Source organism: Passer domesticus, chromosome 12, assembly GCF_036417665.1.
Source record: "Passer domesticus isolate bPasDom1 chromosome 12, bPasDom1.hap1, whole genome shotgun sequence".
In the NCBI taxonomy this organism is placed as follows: Eukaryota; Metazoa; Chordata; class Aves; order Passeriformes; family Passeridae; genus Passer; species Passer domesticus.
The window spans coordinates 6,978,339-7,001,153 of record NC_087485.1 but is presented as its reverse complement, the minus strand read 5'-3'; the positions used below and the strand labels follow the sequence as shown (position 1 = coordinate 7,001,153).

Genomic DNA, 22,815 nt, shown 5'->3' with positions numbered 1-22,815 from the left:
AACGCCGGGAGTGGGAGCAGCTCTTGTGGCATTTCCCGTTACTCCAGTGGCACACTGTACTCCTGGTGCCAGTGCGGGGCGGTGGCTGCAGGGACACAAACTTCTTGTTGGCACTGACCCCTGCCAGGTGCCCGTCGGGCTACAGCACCCGAGCGAGAGGCTGGGATGGGTCAGTTCGGGCAGAGCCTTGTCTTTTGTGCTGCCTGGATGCCCAGCTTTCCTCCTGCCCTCACTCTGCCAGTCCTGCTCTGGGCATTGCCCTCTTGCAGAGCCTTTTCTCCTGCTCAGGGTGGGCATCCAGAGAACCCCTGGAGCTGGGCAGGGATGTTCCTTTTTGCTGTCAAGTTCTGCACGTGGGGATCTTTGTTTGGAGAGGGGAAAGGATGGTGAGCCCAGCGGGCAGCAGAGCACCCAGACTCCTGGGAGTGGCTGCAGGGCTGTCCCCTGCCCGGTCACACTGGCACTGCCCTGCAAGCAGAGGTGCCCAGCCCTGGGCTCTCAGTAGCTGGAGGGATCTCTGGCCCTGTGGTAACACCCCACTGAGCACCAGTCTAGCTTCTGATGGTTTGATCCTAGGCTCAGGCTGAGATCCATGTGCCCAGCAACCCCAAATCTCCTGGAGGTGTCCTGCTATGTTATGGGCTGCTTCCTCACAGCAGAGGGAACAAAATGCATGTGGAGGACAAGCACCTTGTGTTGCTGCTGTGCCTGGCAGTACCTTGCCCTTTAAAAGTTCAGCTTCTGAGCTTGCAGAAACTTGGCTTTCTTTGAGCGATGAGTTGAATTCTGACTTCTGCAAGTTGAACTAAGTTTATAGACCTATATCTTTTCCCTTTACCACCCTCCAGCTCCTCTGCAGAGAATCCTGTGGTGCTCTTTGCCCTCACATGCCTGTCAGAGCCATGATGTGCTCTCCTCTCCTATTCTTCTGTGAAGGCATCTCCCTTCTACTTCTCCATCCCAGTCAGAAGACCTCTTTCCCTCATCCCATTCCCAGTGTGTTCTTGGCAATTTTTGGCCTATGCAGGTTATATTACGAAGTTGAAATCAAATGAGAGCACTTCTTGGGGTTGTGCAGGGTTGGGGGCCATCCCTTGCAGTCTCATGGGCTGCATTTTGCCATATGGGCTGGAGCTGTGCTTGTGAAATTCTGCCTTTGGAGGCCAGAGGCAGAGACTGGCTGCTTCTACTCTGCTCCTTCAAGTTAGAGGTGTCTTTCTGATTCCCAAGTGCTTCAGCCCCCCTCCTTGATGTTGTTTTAATGTGTGATGCAAAAGCTGTCTGAAGCAGGGGGCTTTGTGAGGAGCAGTGCCATGACCAGTCCGGGTGGTTGGGCATTCAGGGACTGTGTGTCACTGCTGAGGAGGGATCTGAGTGCAGCTGGAAGGAGTAGAAACCAGAGGCCAAGCTGCACCAGACCTAGCAGTGAGTGCTGACCACATTGTGGACACCTCTGGTCCATGGCAGGTATCTGTTCTCAGTGTTGTGGTAGACCAATCTACATTTTGGGAGGTGCATTTCTGTGAGCAACCAACTTGTGACTGTAGCTCCAAGCTGTTCTGATTAACTTGAGTTTTTTGTGTCCTGGTAAATCAAACAAACCCTGCAGGCAAAAGATTTGGATCTCAGTGAATGTGTGTCAGTCTGCTGGCCTGTAGGAGACCTTCCATGGCCTCCAGCAGTCTGCAGGACTCTTGGAGACTTGGCTCCTGATGGAGGTCTGGCAAGGCACCTCTGCTGGCTCTGTGAGGCAGGTGATTCATTTTCATGGGGTTTCAGTGTTAGAGCTGATGTGTGTGTATGGGTACATGAGGTTGTGGCAGCTGGGAGATGCCCAGAGCACCAAATGGGTGAGACAGCTTGGGCCAAAGTAGCCCACTTTCACCAGAAGTGACTTCTGGAGCTGTGAAAGCCCCATGGTGAGAGCAGGGCAGGAGCCTGGCTGGGCTCTGTCTACCTTGCTTACTCATCATGGCTTTTGTAACTTGGGATCTATCTTCATTCCCTGGCATTCCCAGGATTTATCGTTCCTGGTGCTTCCTGCATAGAAGTTCTGGTGGCACCTCTATGCTGGTAGGAGAGAGGATGGGTTTCAGCAGAAAATAGGGTTTTTCTTCCTCCAGTTATGTCTTCTCCCATGGTGGGAAGGAAATGAGTCTGGGAATCACAAAGAGCTTTAAGCATTGGGGATCTTCTTTCTTTATTTCTGTGCCAAAACCATGAGCAAGATATTGGAACACAGACAAAGTCCAGAGACATAATCCTGAGCACATGGAAGCAGTCTGAAAGCACCTCCTCTGGGGTAACAAGGTTGACAACTTGCATTTTGCCCAGATTATTTTCAAAAGCTCTGGGAGGGGAACATGCCCTTCATTGTAACAATAAAAATAATGCCTGAATGCAGGTGACAGGCCAGCTGCATCCAGGTATCTCCTTGCAGAAATTGCCAAATGTATTCTAGTACCACATAGGAATGGAAGACAGCAGATGCTTGCAGTGAGACAATGCAGGTATCCAAGGAGGACCCTATGCTGAGTGTCAGCACTTATTTTCTGAAAACCAGCATCCTGTGGCATAGCCCCTTCTGGCAGTGCTGCTGGCCTCCTGCCCCCATGGGCAGGTGGCTCTGAAGGCAAACCTTGCTATAGCAAAAGAGATCAGAACATGGGAGCCTTGTCAGCATCTCGTGGCTGGTCACTTCAGACAGGACAGCCAGCATGTCTGCCTCTAAATTCTAGAGCACAGGCACAGTGCTCGGCTCACAGAACCTCATTTTCTAGTTGCATCTCAAACATAACCCTGTCTGCAACCAATCTGTGTAAAATTTTTACCATCCTACAGGCTGTGCACAGCCTTAACCTGAGCATTGGTGCTGAGTGTGGGTGGAAGTCACATCACAGGGGCTACAGGCTCCTTTAGCACTGAAGTGTTGAAAAACTCTCTGTTGAAACAATCAAGGTGTCCTACCGAAATTATAAACTGAACCCAGCTGCAGGCACTTGTATCAGGGCACTTTTTGTTCCTGTTCTTGGCTGTTTATGCATGATGGAACCCCCTGTTCCAGTCCTGCAGAGCTCAGTGTTGCCAAGGTCTGAAAAAGTGAGTAGTAGCACTGGGACCAGATGTGTTGCTGACTGAAGAGAAGTAAAAAGCAAGGAGAGCTTGCCAGGGTAAAGCTGCCCACTTCTGGCCATGGGATGCTCTGTGTTTTTTGCACCACACATAGTACCTGGTTTGCAGCTCAGAGAAGTGAGTAGACATGCCCTTGTTGATTCTGAAGGTTTGGCCATGCTTATACCTTTCTGCCACACCAAGTGCCTCATCTCTGTTGGCTGGCTTAGTCTTTCATTAAAATATTAACAAAAAATGGGGCCTTTCTTGTGGTAAGTGCTGGTTTCATATGTATCCTATTTTTTGCATCACTGGACACAAAGCTGAAACTTCCAAGATCAAAGCAGCACAGAATGAATCTGAAAATCCTTCTGTCTGCTCAGATTTGCTATCCTGCCATTAGCCTGGGAAGCCCAGGATGAACCCTTGCTTCACTGGTGCAACCAGCCATTGATTTCAAATGGCTCAGCTGAAGAGAAGACTTGCATGTGCTCCTCCTGGACACTGTGGGATGGGGTAAAGGGGATTCTCCACGGAGCCCTATGGTCCCCAGCAATGGGCACACTGCTGTGGCTGGATAGTGGTTTGCATGCTGCACAGAAGGAAAGCTGCTGGAGTTCTGATGACCTTAACTAGGTGTCCACCTTGAGCTTTGCAGCCTGTGTTAGGCGTGGCAGAGGCTTCCTGAGCAGGTTCCTTTGGAGGATACCTTCCCTGAGGCTGCCTGTCAAGTCTCAGTGCCTCCCAACAAAACCCCAGCATTGCTGAGCCTCCATCATGGTTAAAGGATGTGGGTTATTTGCTGTCTGTTGTCATCTTGCTGAATACATTTACCTTTTGAACAAGGTCCCTCTCATATGCTCAGGAGGCTGGTATGCAGGCCCGTTAATGGATCAAGGGGAAAAATGCCTGTGGATGTATTCTCCTTTGTGTTTGGGCTTATAACCACCCACGTTTTGGCATACATCCCTTCTGTGCACAAAGATCTTTTAGAAATTGCTAGTTAAATCTCCACCCTCCTTTGATATGTATGGAAATAATGGGACACGTGAGACTGTTTTCTGTTTGGAAAAAAAAATCTATAAAGGGAGTAGCTTTAAAAGCCTGTGTTCACCCCTTTCTAACTTGGGAGTTTAATGAAAGAAATGCCCTGAATTTATGACTGATTTACTTTGCTTTCCGGGAGGCATGCATTTAGTGCTGTATCCAAATACGGGGGAAATGTTTTCATCTGAATCTCTCCCAGGTTTGCTGCTTAGGGGCAGGAGGAGAACTTGAGCACACGTGTCTGTTCCTCAGTGAACTCAGAGAGTCTTGGAACAAATCTTGGTTCCCCTGACCAGGAACACTTCTTCCCTCTTCAGCACAGACTGATGCTTCTTGGGGTGGCCCATGGCTGAGCTGGCATAACCATGGACATCTCTGAGCTGCCTGCTCTGTCCTTCTGGCTCCTCCTTCCTCACAGCCTCCTCCCAAGAGGCACCTGATGACTGCTGCTGAGTGCTTTCTTCTGTGAATGATGTGCAGGGACGTGCTCCTCCAAGGAAGGTCCTTCTACACCTACTGTGTTCTCATGTGCTCAGCCACCCCCTCCTGGAATTGCAGCTCTGCTTCAGAGCAGTTTCTGTCCCCTTCTGACATACCAAGACTCATATTTCATGAGCACATGGTAACACAGTGTGTTTAAGGCCAAAAGGAATTATGGCTCATCTGTTATGGGATATTGGGACTGTAGAGTGTCACCTAGCTTCCATATGGAGACTGGGAGCTCTTGAACTAAAAGAGGATATTTTTTCTGGGGCATCCACCCTCAGTTATGGAGGTTGCAAGACATGGAGAATCCACAAGTCCCCATGGGAATTTGTCCAGCAGCTCATGCACCTTGCAAAAGGAAGGGGTGAGATCTGAATGTGAGTCCAGAATGTGTGCAACACTGGCACAGAGCTAATACTCTAAGTACTGACCCCATGAAGATCGTTTTTGGCACCCATCAGCTGGCCTGATGAAGGATTATCATTTTCTTTTTGAGCACAGGAGGCTGCCCATCTGTTGTAAGATGCCCCCAGATGGGTGTCTGAACACAAGGGGTTGGCTATGGCCTAATGCCTCTGAATAAAAGGTGTTAAAATGAGCTGACCTGTTTGGTGAAGAATTTACTTAGGGTATTTTATAGCTATTTTATAGCTGGCTGGTATAAAGAAATCTTTCATCTGCCTGGAGTGTCATGTTAGTACCCATTAGGCAGAAATAAGAAGGGGCACAACATGCTGCTGCTTGGGTTGCTTTGCCAGATGGATGCCAATGCCTGAAGTTGAGAGCAGAGCAAATCCTATCACTAATAATGGGGTGCATGAGCTCAAGCAATTTCTTTTGTTCAATAGCAGAGAAAAAGGTTTTTAGTGCATTTGTAGACTGAGCCCTATAAAGAATGGGAGTTGGCTGCAATGTCTCAGGACTTGTATAGAAGTAGCCTGTGAAATTCTTGGCTCTCACTGTGATATCTAACAGGATTTAGCAAGCCTTGTCTGGGCCTGTTGTAGGAACATGACACTTGGAATGTGGAGGTCCCTGGCTGGACTGTGGCATACGGTGCCACGGGCAGAGTGTTGGTGCCCAAGGCAGGGCAGCCTGTGCAGGCTGGCAGCAGGAGTGGAGAGGAGAGCTCCAGGCAGCCTCGAGGAGGTGGAAAGGTGCACATGGCTAACAATGGGCACTGAAACCATGGCTGCCTGCCTGTTGTAGGCTCATGCCCTTCCAACGTGAGTCTGTTGCTGGGAAGGTTGTTCTAAAAGTACCCAAAGCTTTGCAGCATACAGAGTACAACCTGTTCAATTAACTGCATTGTTAGAGCTATGCCAGTGATATTAAAAAAAAAAAATCTGTGCTTAGACAGTTATTTCAGATTAAAGACTTAATCCCTTGATTAAACTAAACCAAAATAAGCTGGTGTCCAGCTGTAGGATGGTGTGTTATACACAGCTCTTCTCATCCACTTGCAGGCCCTTGTTTCAGTTGGAAGATGCCTGTTTAAGGACAGGGCTTTGATCTGTTCACTCAGCTGCCCTTTAAACACCTCTATCATCTCCTTGATCTATTTCTGATAGAAAGTAACTGGTCTTTGAGACCAGGGCTCATTTGTTGCTATGGTTAAAAGACCTATCTCCTGCTCAGGACATTGAGAACTCGTTAGGGAGCAAGATGTGTCCCTGTGAGGAAATGCTTCATTTCCCAGTTCTTCTCCACTCTGACTAAAAGACAGCTTTCTTGGATTGTGGGTCACCCCCACTTTGGCCTCTTTAATCTGCAGCAGTTGTCAGCAGCTCTTCTGATGTGTTGGATGTTGCACAGACAAAGGAGAAAGTTACAATCTCTTCTCCAGAAAAGCTGGAGTACAAAAACCTGAAGGGTAGAGAGAAGTAAGGTGAATTAGGGGGAAGGTGCTGTATTAGACCCATGTAAACAGGGGTCTTGGGCTGGGGAGCAGGCTCAGGTGACCAGTCATGTTGCCATATGACAATGCCTGTGTTAGGCACCTGCAGTGGGTGCAGAGCCAGGGATGTACCTGCACCAGGCTGCCTCTGCTGCCTGCCATTCCCTGCCTTTTGCTCCAGCACAAGGACAGCTTCGGTGTAGTTGTGCACTCCAAAGCTCAAAGCTCACAGGAGGTCACGCTTCACTTTCAAAGGAATCTGGGGTGTCCCCCCTTGAGTGAAAACAAACCAAGCCTGAGCTTGGAGAGATCACCCAGCTTTGGGCCTGCCTCTCCCCAGCTGCGCACGCCCAGACCTACAGCATGCGCAGAGCAGGGACCTCGGGCTGAAAAGCAAATACATCATTTTTCCCTTTGTTTAATTAAATGAGAGATCATGAGTTAATCGCTTCCAAGCGCTTGTTTTCCTGCAGTGCCTGGAATGATAATCCTGTGTGCTGCCCAGTAGGAGCTGCTTTGGCTGCCGCAGCCGCGTCAACACAGAGCAGGGCTGGGAGAACAGAGGGAGGCATCTGGAAATGATTCTGTGAGCTCTGTCTGCAGAGCACCACTCCCTGCAAAGCTGTAGGAGCTGGTTTATCCACAGGCTCTGGAGCAGTCCTGCCTGCCTCAGTGTAAGGGAGCTGAGCCAGGCTACAGCCATGTCCTCTGACAGGGATGCCATGGTGGCATGCAGAAAGCAGCTTGCTTTTGGAGGTACAGCCCTTCAGCAAAGCTGGCCTGGGTGAGACTGCAAGCACTTGCCTCCCAAGTGGAACTGGATGCTGTGCTTTTCTCCCTGAAAAGTCTAAAACAATAGCCCAAAGAGCAGGTAGAGCTGTTCCTGGTTATCTCACAGGAAGGTGGTGTAATTACAGGAGTTGGAATGCCTACCTCTATAGCTGCACCTCTTAATAATACATTATTTTATCCAGAGGAAGGCAGGGTGCCGAAGGCAGGCGCCCTCTTCTCAGCCTCCCCCTGAGCCTCAGAGCAAGCAGTGGAGGGGGGAGCTGGCACTTGCTCTGGGAAGATTTTTCTCTCTTGAACTCATTGCCGCTGTGATTAGAACAGCTCAGGAAATGGGGCTGGGAGGGTTCTCTTTGCAGCAATGGAGTGGGAAATCTCAAATTTTGTCAGAAAAAACAAGCCTTCTTTTTAGCCAGAGACCTTTCTGAACACAAAAATGTCTCCTTTATTTAAAGGGAAAGCAGTCTGTCTTTCAGCTGTGTGTCAGAAAGTGGAAGGGCTTCATGGAAAGCCCAGAGGTCTGTTTTTACTGGAAATGAGGTTTCTCACGTCAGCTGAGATCTGAGCAGCCCCAGCCAAGTGGTGCAGCACAGCAGCCTGTGCTGGCAGAGGGACCAGCTAACCCGGCCCTGCTCAGCGCCTGCTGTGAGCTCCTTTTCCCCCAGTCCCAAAGCTGGCTGGGAGCCATGGGCAGGCCCTGTGTTGTGCTGCTTGGAGCTCTGCCTCTCCCCAGTTTTGCTATTATTTCTCCTTTCCAGTCTGGGGTGTGGGAGGGTTGGGTCATTTCTTCCCCTCACCTTTGCACACTCCAGTCTCTCCCGCCCTGCCTTGGCACTGTGTCTTGGCACCTGGGCAAGAGGGGACAAAGTGGGTGCGTGCGGGACGTGGCCATGCTCGGGGCAGCCAGCAGAGAAGGACAAAGCTGTGGGAGCTCTGGCAAGGTCTCCCTGCTGAGCAGGAGCCCAGACACTCCATGACTCAGAGCTGGGTGTACCACGGGCACCGCTCGCTGTGCTCGCAGCCTCGCTGGGCTCTGCTCCACTGCCCAGCTATGCTCCTTGCTCTGCCAAGCCATGGCAAGCTCTGGGTTTAACTGGGGCACTTTGGGACATGTAGTTTCATTCTCTGGCAGCTCAGATGAGAGTGTAGGTTTGTGAAAGTAGAGTTGTAGGTTCTTTAACTAAATTCCTGTTGCGGGATGAATCCTCAGCATGTTACATGGGCCAGTCCAGGCTGCTGGAAAGGAGCACTGTCTGCCATAAGTCATGGGTTAGTCAAACTGTTAGTCTGGTCTCACAAAATCATCTTTTTTAGTAGTCCGCAGACAGCATCTGGGCTGTCATCAGGGAAGATCTGTTCCTCTTCATGTTCGCCTTGACCAAGTCTCAGTACTCTGCAGGCAAAAAGTGCAAAGTGCTTGGGTGAGTTGTGGGGAAAATGCTGCCAAGGCTTTGCTGTCCCAGGTGGGTCCAGAAGCATTGCAGGCCTCCCCTGCACTGATTTACATTGTCCTGAGCAGTGTCGGGTTGCTGTCTCTTGCTCGAAGAGCACAGATATTCTGATGCTGTGTGAAGTGTGTGTGAAGCCCTGGAGATGACCTCTCTGCTCCCCAGGCAGGTTGACGTTTTGTTCTCTAAACCTGGAGAAGCTTCTCCAAGGTTCAAACTTAATTGGTGAGCAGTAGGTCCCAAAGAGGAAGAAGCTCACTCCTAAGTAAGAAAGAAATGTAGAATGACAGGAGTTCCCAGTGGCTGGAGCTGCCATATTGTTCTCCTTATGCCCACAAACGTAGGTAGAAAATTCAATCAGTGCACCTAGAAAAGCCTAAGAAGCTCCTGGTTACTCCAAATGCCTCATGACAGGCTTCTCTTCCAACCTGCAGTGTCTGCTGCACAAGGAGAAGGAGATACCTCCCCTAAGCAAGGTTGTAACAGCTGCTGGACTCCTCCTAGCTTCATTTCTGATTGACTCCTGGTTCTTGCTGCAGTTTGTGATGGAGTGGGGCTCTAAGGGCTGAGCAGCAGAGCTTTGCCACAAGTCTTTTTTGTTCTATTTGTCACAGCATCTGTGGCTCCTGTGATATGCAGGGGAAAGAGGGCAGCCCAACCCCCACTGTTCAGACCAAAGCCCTCTGCCAGTTGTGAAGTGCTCCCGGGTTCTCACTGCTCCCCTGGCCCCCTGGGTGGGACCATGCTGGGTCATTCCTGTCACATGGCTCAGCCCATGGAGCCCAGCCCATCCCATCTCTGTGTGGTGCTTTCCTCTTCTGTCCCTGTGCTCCAGCCCCTGCACCGGCAGCTGGCTCTCAGCTGAGCAGCAGTGAAAGCCAGTTTGGCCGGACGTGACCTTAACCTGGGCTTTATTTAGCGCCTTGATTTATAGAGGAGTTATTTTAAAAGCATGTTTCTCTTTTGGGAGGTGTGGTGGAGTGCTGGCAGTGAGCTGGAGTTTATAGGTCCTCCTGTGCTATTGACAAAGAATCATTTGAATCCCAAGACTCCTTTTGCTTGCAGAGATGCTCTCTGGCTTGCTTGGAAAGTGCTCCTGTTGGTGGTTTGTGCCCAGTGGTTGAAAAGGAGCACATGTCCAGGACCTTTCTTGTGAAAGGGATGCGGCAACAGTGTTGGAAGCAGGGAAGCTTGAAATGTTCAGTCCCTGAAGGAGGCTGTTTTTTTCAGCAGGCTCCTGTGCCAGACTCTGCCAGCTCTTGGGGACCACTGTGAGCTGGTTGTAGTGGAAATGTGCTGGGGCAGGAGTGCCTCCTCCATGGATCCTTTTAGGTTTAGCTTGTTCTCCTCCTTTCCAGGTGCTGTTCACTTATCCCAGGTCACAAAAGTTTCTCCTTGTGCCTGCTGGGGGTTACATTGCCTGTTTGAGATAAGGGATGGAACCTCTGGGACAAGTTGCCCAGAGATTGTGGAGTCTCCTTCTCTGGAGATATTCAAAAGCTGTCTGGAGTAACATGCTCTAGGGGACCCTGAAGGGGTCTAGGGGGCTCCTAGTATGGTCTGGGGCACTCCGGAGCAGGGAAGTTGGATTAGACGACCTCCACTGGTCCCTTCATTACTCATTCTATGATTCCATGATGAGATGGGCTCTAGACTTCAGGTTAATCAGCCTCAGGACCACAGGGCACCATCCCTTTCCCTGGTCTCTGGTTTGTATGAGTTCCCTGTGCCTGCAAACCACGTCTCCTCCATGTGCATGGCAGCTGGCCCTGCTGGCAGGCTGGATGTGCCAGGCTGCCCATCTGTGCTCTGGAATTCCACAGCAGGACCATCAGGCCTCTTGTAGTCCTGGCTGAGGTGCTTCCCTCCAGCCCCTCTGCAGTCTGAGAAGTTAATTAGTGCAAATAAGCAGCCCCATCCCTAGGATTGTGAGCTGGGTTAATGAGTCCCCTACTGAAGGAGAATCTGTTGTTGCTGGAGGCTCCAAGCTCTGCCATGTTCTACCCTCTGCATTTTCTTTCACCCTCCTTCCAGGCAGGAGCTATCCCTGGGTGGCCATCCTGGGTGGGAGCACTGAAGAGCAGTGTCACCTCCACATTCATCAGGCCCGTGGCACACAGAGGCTGCTGTGCTCTGTAGCCTCCCAAGGATGCTGGTGCTACAATCCAGTGCAGCACAGTGGGATGTGGGAATCTACTTCCTCTCTGGGGGTTTCCTGCAGAATTAACATTAGAGATTGGTGCAAACATCTCTTTCTACCAAAAGGTAGTGGCTCAACCCTTCTCTCTATCCCTTAGGAATCTACACAGCTATCGTGGCTTTGTGGTATAATCTAGCCAGAGGGAGATAAAGCCTCTGTGCTTGGGAGGGCAGTTAGCACTGCACTCTGCAATGGCTACAGGCTATGGTTATTTTGTATTTTACTAAAGGAAGGATAATGCAGGACCTGGTTTATTTTAACCATATAAAGGATTTTTGATTTGGTGCCAATGTTAATAATTGTTTTGTGAAGGCTAAGGCAGCAGGAATGGTGTGAGAACCTTAGAGCAATGCACTGACTCATGTGCAAATATTTTGACTTCTTTGTTTTATTTGCAACAGTGAACTTAACAAATTTATTTTGGGGAGGGATTGATATCTGAAAGAATTTTGCTCAGGCAGGGCATGGGGACAGCAGATGGTGCAGAACAAAGCTGGTTTTGACTGATGTGTTGAACTTGTAAGCTGTGGAGGGTCAGAGGGAGATTGTCAAATGCTGCCAGCAGCAATGCTACTGTGATAGTGCCCAAGAAGGTGACTGGGGGGTTGGGAGAGCACCTGTGTGAAGGCCATTTTATCTGATAAGGTCACAGGCACTTGCTGGGACAGGTTGGTATCAATAGAGGTTATTATTTTTCTGAGTGAAAAGTAAATTGTTTAAAATAGCCTTCTCCTCCTATTGAGAATTGGGTTTAAATGCTCATTCCCTAGAATTCAGCTCTTGGGAGTGTGCACATGGGCTCTTGCTTTTGGAGTTCTTGGCTTAAGAATACTGGATTAAGTATGCCAACTCAGGATAATCTGTGATTCTCTGCGTATGAAAAATAGCTCCTTAACCTCTGTTTACCTAGTTGCATTGGCCTAGAGTATTGCAGGAGGCAGCTGGTCTCTCAGAAAAGGTGTGGACACTTTAGGAGCCTGCTGCCATCCATCTAGCCTTGCTTATGCTGACATCAGGAGAAACAGCAGAAGGTAAGGAAGCAGTACTGTCCCACAGGCAGTGTGTGGTTTGCCTGTCACTGTAGTTCTGCCAGCTCATTGCAGGCAGGGATTGTGGAGGCATCACCTGGGCATCCTCACCTCTCCTGTGCAGTCCCACAGGCTGTCCTACAAGGTGGCTTTGCATCACAGCAGTGAGTTTATTTTGTGCTTAAACACCCAACCCTCTGAAGGAGGAACCTGGAGATCAGTGAGCTGCGAGAGGTGGGAAGGCTTTTGTGAGGAGCATCATCTCTGCTGGGCTGCAGGTCAGTTCAGGCTTGCTCTGACACTGTTGAACTTTCTCAGGCTGGTGGAGGCATCTTCAGTGATGTGCTGCAATGGAGTGGAAGCAGTGAAACCATTTATTTTCCTCCTGATCCCCTTGTTCTACTGTTCCCTGCTTGTGGTGTAAGCTGTTGTGGCACTGCTTTGTTTAACTTTCTCTCCCGGTCTTGCTGTGGGACTGAAGTGTATTTTCAGGCATGTTCATGTAGTTGTTCCTGTTCTACAGGAGGCTGTGGAGCTTCTGCGTAAGCAGCTGAGGTGCTTTTTTTGTCTCTAGTGAAAGGAGGTGGATTTGGATCAGATGAGGATCTGGCCAGACACCTGAGTAAACTTTCATTTGATTTTGGAGCAAAACTTACTCCCAGTGGCTGTAAGCTAGCCCAAGGGATCCCCTCTAAAACAGAAAAGAAAGGAGCGATCCTGATCCTCTCTCCAGATATGTACAGCTTTATATTTTTTTTCATTGTTACTTTTTGGCGAGCTCTCTTGATTTACACCCATGCAATAACTCAGAATTTGGCCTCCAGCCCTGGAATTGGTCCTGACACTACGGGCAGGCTCTGGCTGGCAGGTTCTCCCAAATGAAGGTGCATGCAGGCAAGCCATTGCCTCTGATCCCCCTGAACAGGCATCCTAGGTATCAGGGACCACAGGCAGCCCTGCTCACACACATTGTGTGAATCCTGGTGTGAGGCATCTCACACTGCACAAAACTCCTGGCTCCTGCAGTAGAGCCTTTCATGAGAGGCAAACAGCTTTGACTAACAAGGAGTCGCTCTGGTGAATGACTTTCCATGGCACCAAACAGCTCTGGCACCTTATCTCGTGCTGGGACTCCAGAGCACAGGAGGCTGAAGAGCTGCAGCTGCCCTCAGCCCAGCACCAAGGCGTGTGCCCAAAGCACAGTGATGTGCCCACCCCAGGACCGTGTCGCTCGCAGGCGCTCACGTGCTGCGGTGTGGTCTAGCAGCCGCCCCACCCCGCGCAGGCAGGAGAAGGACTTGCTGCGTAAGCAAAAGCTGGCAATTCTGCATGCAGCGCTCTGCGAGCACTCCACTCCTCTTTTGGGAGAGCTTTTTTGTGTTTACCTGCAGTCGCTAGTGCCAAAAGAAGCTAGGAAGGACAGCACTTGGCTCCTTTGATCTTCGTTCCTCCTGCTCTGGAGATGGCTGCGCTCCTGGGCGCTGGGCAGACCGTGCCCTGGTCCCTCTAACGCTTTCTCTCTCGGCAGGACTCGGAATCCCTGGACGGCTGCATCCAGAGCACGTTATCAGCACTCTACCCTCCATTTGAGGCTACCGCAGCCACCGTTCTGTGCCAAGTTTTTGATGTGGTGGAGAAGACGTACCGTGGGGATGGACTGCACTACCTCATAGACTTCCTGATTCCAGCCAAGCACATCCTGCAGTGCATTCAGCAGGATGCCTGTGTGAGTACATCATGCTCTCTAAGGCCTGTGAAGGCTTTCTTGGAGAGATTTCTTTCTGCTCTTGTATGCAAAACGGCTGGCAAAAAGCGCTTGAGTATGTACGGCAGTCTAGGTGGGAGGGCAGGCAGACAATTAGGAAATAGTTGAGAAATTGTTGTTGAAGCTTAACCCTTCAGAGATCAGCGATCAGGTGTGGAGCAGTGCTCTCCCTTTCCATAATCAGGAACACCAAGGGCTTAAGGGATTCACAGGAAGAGGTTCAGTGAAGTGTTTGCTGGATGTGTGTGACCGGGGTGGCCTCTGACCCCAGCTGTTCCCTGGCCCTGTGGATGAAGCTGTGGGGCTCCCACCACTGGCACAATGACGTGCAGGGCGAAATGCTTCCAGTCGGTGTTTTTCCAAAACTCCAGCTCCCCTTTGATGGTTGCTGGAACAGTCACAAGGCTCAGTAGCCCCGAGGAGTCACGTTACATTTACTGCCAGAACGAGTCCAAGATTAACGTGCTTTACTGTTGGGAGTCTAAAATGTTAGAAACGATGAGTCAAACACCTCATCGCAAAACTTGGCTCGAAGTCTGCAAGATGAAAAAAACCCAACCAGCCCAAACAACCTAAAATGTGAGTTTGTTCTAACTTTTTTGTCTCTGAATGCAAAGGGGGCATGTGGCCAGACTTTCAATTCAAGTCCTCGTGGTAGAGGGCAAGGAATTTCTAGGAGGAGGAAACATATGGAATAGAGGCTGAAATAGTCAGTTACTCATTTGTTTCAAGGAAATGAAATACTGGGGGGACAAATCCATCACATAGATCCATGTTAGCTAGGCATCTTGAAACTGTGTTTTGGTGCAGTGTTTGTCACCTCGTATTGTCACCAGCCTCCAGCTTGGTGCTAGCCATGTGAGTCGAGCAGGATGCAAGGTGGTGCATGACCTTGCTGCTCTCTCCCACCCTGAACACTGGAATAGATGTTACTCCATCAGTACCTATAATTGGAGCTTCTAATTCTATGGTGCATAGTTTTTTCCCCTTTAAAGAAACAAAAGGCTTTTCGTTTGTACAAACTGGTAATTATTTCAAGATGTTTCACGGCTTTCCCCAAAACACCGCCCTCGCTGAAGGAGCCAAGGTAGCAATTTTCCCACTTCTCGAGATCCTGGCAGCTTCCGAGCGGCCAGCTGTGCCTCGGGCAGGTGAGGCGGTGAAGGGGAAGGAAGGAAAGCAGCAGCGAGCTGGGCGCACGGTGCTGCTGTGCAGAGGGGAGGTGTTCGGGGCAGCGGCCGAGGAACTCACAGCGAAGGAGGAACGCACAGCACAGGCTGAGGAACGCACAACACAGGAGAAACGCACAGCGAAGGCCAAGGAACCCCCGCGGCCCTCAGGGCGCGACGGGCGAACGCGGGTGTGTCGGCGGGGCGGGTCTCGGCCGCCCGACAGCCAATGGGAGGACAGCGGGGCCTGCGGCAGCCAATAGCAGCGCGGGGCCGCCTTGACGGGCAGGGTGGCTTCGGTTGCTGTTGGAGGGCCGTTGGAACACGAGGCGCTGCGGTGCTCGGCCATGAGGCAGGAGAGGTGTGAGGGCAGTGGGTGCTGGGTGTCCTGAGGAGGGAGAGGTGTGAGGGCAGTGGGTGCTGGGCCTCCTGAGGAGGGAGAGGTGTGAGATGGTGGGCACTGGCTGTTCTGAGGAGGGCAGGGTGAGGGCAGTGGGCACTGGGTGTCCTGAGGAGGGAGAGGTGAGGGCAGTGGGCACTGGGTGTCCTGAGGAGGGAGAGGTGAGGGCAGTGGGCACTGGCTGTTCTGAGGAGGGAGAGGTGAGGGCAGTGGGAGCTCGGGGTCCTGAGGAGGGAAGTGTGATGCCACTGGGCACCGGGGAAGCCCAGGATGCTGGTGGCCCACCCAGCTGACCAACAAGATGTGGGGTTGTTTGGGCAGCTGCCTTTAGGGAGGGCTGCACAAGGCTTAGCATTAGGTATTGGGGGCTTTTGGTGAGGTGTGAAATGTGTGGGAGAGTGGTCAGCAAAATCCTTTCTTACTTGGTTGTGACCCTTTCAGGCTGTGACTTGTGATTTTTTACTTCCAGAGTGATAGTACAGGGAGATCAAGGGAAGCTCTAGGTACCTTGTACCCACTTCAGAGTTGGGCCCAGGCTATTCCATATTTTATTTCAAAGTCTGCTTGTTTGATCTTTTAAATTCTTATGTATGAAATTTATTTAATTTGCTGTGTTCTCTTCTTCCCCAAACCTCCACTGTATGCCCCTTCATCTTTATAGTCTGAAGTCACAGAGGACTGTTTCTTACTAATTGCTTTTTGAAAGTCTTGCCTGCCTTTTAGAGAGTCTAAACAAAGCAATACTTCCTCCTTAGTTTGTACTTCAGCTGCTCCATGTGAGCATTTCTTAAACACATTAGAGGGAAAAGAATTAACTCGTGTCTGAATGACTGCTGTAGAAAGTCTTGAGAGCAGTGGATCTTTTGCCAGCCCTCTGCAGTGACAAAAGTGTAAATGGCTTCATGAAGTACTACAGAAGTTCAAGGGCTTCAGCCTCTGTGTGATTCCTCAGGGACTGGAAGGGGTGTTCCAAGGAGGTCTATTTCTGCTTAGCACAAAGTTAAAAGCCAGATTTTGCCCCTGGATTTGAGGTGACATTCTGAGCTAAATGGTCTGTTCCAGCTTAACCATCCCTGTAGCTTTAGAAGGTTCCACCTTTGTGCCATCTTTGTCATTGGTGCCCAGCTCTCTCCTCAGCCAGCTTTATTCCTGGCTGCAGCCACTGGGTGTTGAGGGTGTTCCTGGCACTCCTCTGGTGGGCCTGGTTTGGCTCTGTAGTGTTTGGACATGAGAAAAGCAAATCCTTGAGCCTCAGAATGAGATGTTAAAGGTGCTGTAATAAGCCTCTTCACATTATCTTCCCTTTGAAGGTGCATTTTGGAGCAGGAGCAGCATGAGGATGCTCCACTTCTAAAGTTCTAAAGTTCTGTGGTGTTTAGGCTATTGTGGGACTTGCATTCCTGTTTTGGATGTTACTCTGGCTCCTGATGCAGTTTAGATTGTGGCTTTGTAGGGCTTTTCAGGAACTTCAATGCATTCTGCATTGGTTTTGGTGATTTTATTGCTGAGTTTTCTCCTTATGAGTCAGTAGGCAGACAAGTAAACATCTAAGCAGTGAGGCTGTTTTTGAATTTCTTAATGTATGAGTGGCCCTTCAGTGGGTTACTCTGCATCCAGATTTTAACAGAATCTCTATGTCAGGTATGTGCTGGTGGAATTCAGCTTTATGTTTATGCTGCTGCTGATTGTGTTTTTCACTTTTCAGTCCTATGAACTATAATAGTTTGGGAACTGATCTTCATCTGCCTCTTCTTCCCCTGAAAGACCCTTGGTACAGACCCTTGGCCTTAATATACCTACTGGGAGGTACTGTAATGGGAGAAGAGGGGTTTGGTGTGCTGCAGTGGTACAGTCTCTTCTGGAAAACTGCAAATTGCTCTAGTTTGAAACTTAAGTACAAAATACTTGATTTGGGCAGTTTGGTAGGAGCCACAAGCTCTGTTGGCTGAGGTGCTGTGTGAGTCTTGAGCTTGGTATAAAAGTCCATGAAGTACATTTAGCCTGAGACCTGCTGGGGCCAGAAGCAGCTTGTGCAAACTGCTGCAAGAGGTGGTCTTGGTTTCTGAGTTTAACTGTGTCATGGATGAAAGGAACTTAACTGACAGAGGCATCTGTGTCTTGCAGATCAGAAAGCCTGAGAACATCAGACTGCCCAGCTTAGCTGTCCCTTGGAGGGAAGTACAAGCAACTGTGTCAGGGATTTTTGGTTCTAACTTAATAGAAAGAGGGAAGAAGGGGAGATGTGTCTGCTCTGAGTCAAGGTTAGAATAGAAAGGTAATAATAATATGATCCTTCAAGTAAATGAAAACTAAAGTAAGGTTCCTTTTTGTAGTGATACAGTGTGTGAGTCCTTCCGTTGGACAGTTGCAGTAAGTGAATAGAAGTTAAATCTACTGTGACTGAACTTGGCTGTTTTGAAGAAATAGGACTGGCAGGTCTCCATCCTGGAATATGGAAGAAGTTACCATATAATGCCCAATGTCTGGTAGCAGGGATTTTATTGAATCTGTTAAGTCAGGACTAGTAACAAAATACAGAGAACAAGCTGAGCCTACAACATTGTGCTCTGAATTAAGGACTGAATTAACTGACCCATGAAAAACTGAATAACGTTTTCATGTGGTTTGCTCCATGGCAGGTAGTGTCACAGCAGCCTTTTTAATAAACCAACTCTCTCTAGAGAGATAAGTTCCATTGTTTAATCTCTGCCATAAAGGATTTGTTATGGAGTCATTTGGAAGATTAATTACTGTGTCAAAGGGATTGAGTTTATGCAAGAATTGCAAGATGGCTACAAACTGGTGAAAGGGAGGGAGGACGTTTGCACTGTGGGGAAAATGGAGTTGGAGGCAGGAATCATGAAACATGCTGTGCTTCTCATCCATGAGCTTAGCATAAAAAGTAAGAGTATGTATGGCATGTTTGTGGTGAAACCAACCTGGGACACACAAACTGGAAGGGAAGATTGCACAAGATAAGCTCTAAAACTTTGTGCTTAAATTTTGTAGTGGTAGACTCGGGGGACAAGCATGTGCCTCCACAGAGTGGCAGGCAGAACTTCTGTTGTGAACTGGAGTTCATCAGTTTATGTAAAGAAGCACCAGTAGGTGACTGGGTTACTGTAGAAGTGTGACTGGAAGATGAGTTTGATCTTAGCTTTAAGAGATGCTTCTAGCACATTTGGGAAGAGCTAGTGCCATTACAGGCAGTGTTTTGCAATGCTTTGCACAATGAACAAATGGTTTTTAAGAAAAATAAATGAGCATTAGAAAGGAGATACTTCAGGCACACTGAGGACATGATGAAGCTAGACATGCTAAGGTCATGTGCCATGGGTTAGTAAGTCTAAGTAATAGAAACATCCAGAAAATACAGGATTGAGGAGGAGGAATTACTGAATCTGAAGGATGATTTGATTTCTAAACCTGTGAGCAACTTTGCTTCAGGTGCAAGGAGAGTTAGAAATGTGGTGGGGCTGAAGGTAAGGCTTGATGAACATAAGAAAGAAACTGCTTTATGCCAGTACCTGTTGTTTCAAGGTGTGTGAGGATCCAGGAAGTTCCTTTATGTTCTCTGGTTTCTCTCCTGTATGGCAAAATACTTGAATTAATTGAATCCAAAGCCTTGTCATACAGAAAAAGATGAAATTAATTGTGGAATTGCTGGCTTATATAATGGCTAAATTTAAATCTTACCCAAACAGAATCAAGTTCAAAGCTCTGGACGTTATTTTTTGAAGTTGTGATAAAGCTGTAAATAATTGAGTCAAGTCAGTTCAGCCTTGAATCTGCAGTTCTTTTACTTGGGTGGGATTTGTCTGAGGCATGACCTGAGTGCTGCTATGTTTAGGGAATGAGGAAATTGCTGGTATGTTAAGTGTGGCTCCTCACAGCTTGCTGATGGCACTTGCTGCTTTCTTTCTCTGTGGCTCTGCTGTTCTTTCCTCATTTGCTGCTTCCTATCTCCTGTTTTGTCTTTGCACTGTCCTCTCCCTTTCACTGGGAGGTTGCAGCCTCCCAGTGTAACTTGTACCCACCTGTCCTGAAGGGGTGGTTTGCATTGGTAGATTTTCTTATTTCTGCTTTTTAAAGAGGAGACCTTAGTTTGGAAAACTTGCCTACATCAAAAACCAATGACCTAAATTCATCTGTTTTCTTGATCTCTTACTGAGAAGCTTGAGCTGAGATCTTTTGCTGGTGCTGCAAACACTTTGTCTTGTCTCCGTAGGCTCCGTACTGCGGATTGCTGTTTCGCCATGCGGGCTGGCCCCTGTGTGTTCAAGAGAAGATTATAATCCAGCTGGCTTCCATTGACTGGCGAATCTTGAAGCCTGGTGACTTCTACCTGCAGGTGGTCCCCTCTCTGAAGAAGCCTCCACGAATTGTATTGAAATGTTTGGCAAAAGATAAGCATAATGTAGAAGAAGTGGTGATTCCAGAAGTTTCATATACCTCTATTTTTACTCTGGAATGGTTGAGTACGTTCAATGGAGAGCGGATGGGCATAGCACTGGAAAATTGTTTACTAACCACTGATGACAAAATATTTCGTGTTCCCTGGAATAAAGTGGTTAATCCTGAATTTATAAATAAACCAAAAATAATTGAAAACAATATCATCTCTTCAGAAGTAACAGAGGAACGTTCAATTCTGTGCCTCCCCACGGACCGTAGTGAGTGCGGTTCACCAGACCTGAGATCTCAGTATCTACAGGAACTGAGTGCAAATCGAGACAACCCCGTCATTAGCAGCACAGCTCCACAGTTCAATGAAGCTCTGGTCAATGGTGTCTGTACGAGTCCTGTGACTGAAGAGAACTTGGAAAGTGACCTTGAAGGAGAGTACGTTGAGCTGGCAGAAGTTTCCCTGCCCAGATTTGGGCCACAGACAGGATCTTTAACACCGTCGCTGGCATTAAGTTACCTAACTCAGCCCAGGGCACGAGTGAATGAGTCTAAAGGCAAGCACAGGTTTATTGTCATGCAAGACAGCACCTACTCCAAGAACTTAATTCAGTCAGCACTTATGCAGAAGGAGCACTGTCAAATGGACACTCTGAGCACTTCTACAGAAGTTCTCGAAAATGTTACTCCATTGGAAGGCAACCAAGTGATGGCACATGGAGCACTGTCCCCAGAAGGTCAGCTGATACCAGCTGATCCTGGAAGTATGGGTGATAACTGTCCTGTGACTGAGCCTCCTGCTTGCTGCACACAAGATTCAGCTGCAGAGCAGGAGATTCACAGTGAACATTCGCTGGATTGGCATTATGCACTGTGCAGCTGCAGTGATGTGTGTGCTGCAGATGCTGTCAGCTGCAAGGCACAAGTGCCTGATGCCTCTGGAAACATAGAGGGAGAAAGTGATGGACCTAGTGAAAATGCTGGTGTTGAAACATTGGACCAGAGCCCAGAAGTTATTCTAGATGCTACTGCTGCTAAAGAAGAAGTGATGCTGGGAGTACACACAGAACCACTGACTGAGGGTCAGAAGGAGGTGACACTGATGGATGCTTCTTCTGTATCTGTCCTAGGACCTTTGGGACCATGTTGCACACTAAAGGAAGCTTCTGATGTCTCTTGCCAGGGTGTCAGTGGAAGTGTTGAGCCAGTTCAGGTCTCTACATTGCCTGAGAATTCAGATGTAGGTGGAGAGAGAGCCTCTCCTTCAGGGAACATGGCAGATGTAAGTGCTTGCTGCAGCAATATTGAAGCAAATATCAGTTCTCCATTAAGTCCTCCAGAAGAGAGCCAAGGAGATGTAGATGAATTTGAGGTGGGAAGAAGGGACAGCCAAGAGGAAGAGTCTAAAGAAATGTTGAATGTAAATGAAAATCAGACTGGTCATAGTCACTTGTCTGTGAAAGCTCCAGTGGATGGAACCTTGTCAGACAGTGAAGAGCAAGAGCATAAAAAGGCTGAAGAAGCCATACCACTCAAAACTGCCCAATCAGCAGAGGGGAATCAGATGGCAGAACAATTAAATAACAGTGACTTGTTGGCTCCCAGTGCACAAGAAGAAGACTCAAGTCTGTTAAAAACTCAGAGGTCTGGAGGGAGTTTTGAGGAACCACAAAGACTGGTGGAAAACCATGGCTGTGAAAGTGAAGAGAGCTCCATGCTGAACCTGGAGCCTGTTGCAATACAGGACTTGCAGGGACAGGTGGAGAACCAGGAAAGTTGTTCTTACAGGGAAAGGTTGAAGACTACAGCCTCAAAAACACTGGAATCCATTGAAGAGGAGCTGGAGGGTGGACCACTGTCCTCAGGACCTGCTGAGGGGCATACAGAGCCTACCACTCTGCACTCCCAGCCAGAGGTGTCGTCTGGAGCATCACCTCCTAAAGGTACAGCCATTGGATGTGTGTGTGGCTGTGTTTGATAACATAGATTGAAAGCAAAGTCCTCAAGGAGTACTCCTTGAGTACTGCTTATCAGGCAGTATTTGATAAATACATCTGGGAGGCTTTGGGGTAATAGCACAAAATACTGGGAAGTGATTAATTTGTCATTTTTTGTGGCATTAAATTAGCTTTCTCTTCACAGGTGGGTTTATTGTGGTATTTTGTTTAATAATTCTTTGCAAATTTACATTGGTACAGAACAAAGTTCCATTGGGAGAAGCTTTTAGTTTCAGTTAATCTGATTGCTGGTGACCTCCTCTCGCTCACATTCATGATGTGCAGAATGTGTGAGGAGAGACTTGTCTAACTGTACAAGGCTTTCATATTTGAAAACTGGCTTTGGGAAGATGGCTGTGGCAAGAGGAAGCAGCAGTGAATGCCACAGTAAAATATTAGCTGTGTAACGTGACCTGAAGATCAACAAATGTGTGTGCTGATAACTGATTCAGGCAGCAAAGTGCAGAGCTGAGGGATTCCCCCCTCTTCCCTGCCTTCCCCTCCGGCATTCTTTCTTCAGCTCGAGTATGTTTCAAGTAGGAGCTGTTTAACTTGAGTGGGAGAGCACAGAAATGAAGCATCTGACTTCAACTCAGATGGAATGTTCAGGCAGCTATTACCCAGATTCCTTGTTGCTTGGGTTCCTGAGCTGGAGCTGTGCTACTTCAGGAGGAATTGGGAGGGCAATCCAGGTGTCTGCCTTGTGCAGCAGGCAGTGTGTAACCGCATGGGCCCGGTGTGGGCTTTGCCCAGCTCTGCTGAGTCTGGAAAGCTGCAGCTCCATATGCAGATCACACAGAGGAGCGGGTGTGTGGCGGGGGCGGCTGGAACATGCCATTCCAGTTCAGCAGCTCTCATTCCCTGAGACCCCTGGCTAGGAAAATTACCCAGCTTGAAATGTTGGAGGGAGGACTCTTGAAAGGGTTGGCGTACAGACCCGTGTTGCTAGAGCACGTTTGACCCTCTGGGGCAACAGATCCAGAGCTGGTTGTCTTGGGATGTGCTGCCACTGTAATGCTTGCCCTGGTCCCAAATTATGTGGCCAAGAGCTGCAGCATGATTCTGTTTGACTGC

The 22,815-nt window shown here is 48.9% G+C and overlaps 1 protein-coding gene across 7 annotated transcripts in view; it reads left to right on the top strand.

Moving 5' to 3' along the window:
• Window positions 1-22,815, top strand: part of PLEKHG4 (pleckstrin homology and RhoGEF domain containing G4) — a 96,113-nt gene that overhangs the window by 11,777 nt on the left and 61,521 nt on the right. For 5 of the 7 annotated variants that reach the window (XM_064387302.1, XM_064387296.1, XM_064387297.1 and 2 more), the window contains exons 2-3: window positions 13,535-13,732; window positions 19,569-21,687. In XM_064387302.1, the coding sequence (XP_064243372.1) occupies window positions 13,535-13,732; window positions 19,569-21,687 (2,317 nt within the window). Of the gene's footprint in view, window positions 1-13,534; window positions 13,733-15,375; window positions 15,424-16,903; window positions 16,982-19,568; window positions 21,688-22,815 lie in introns of those variants that run through there. The other 2 variants (XM_064387301.1, XM_064387300.1) reach the window with 2 other exon arrangements.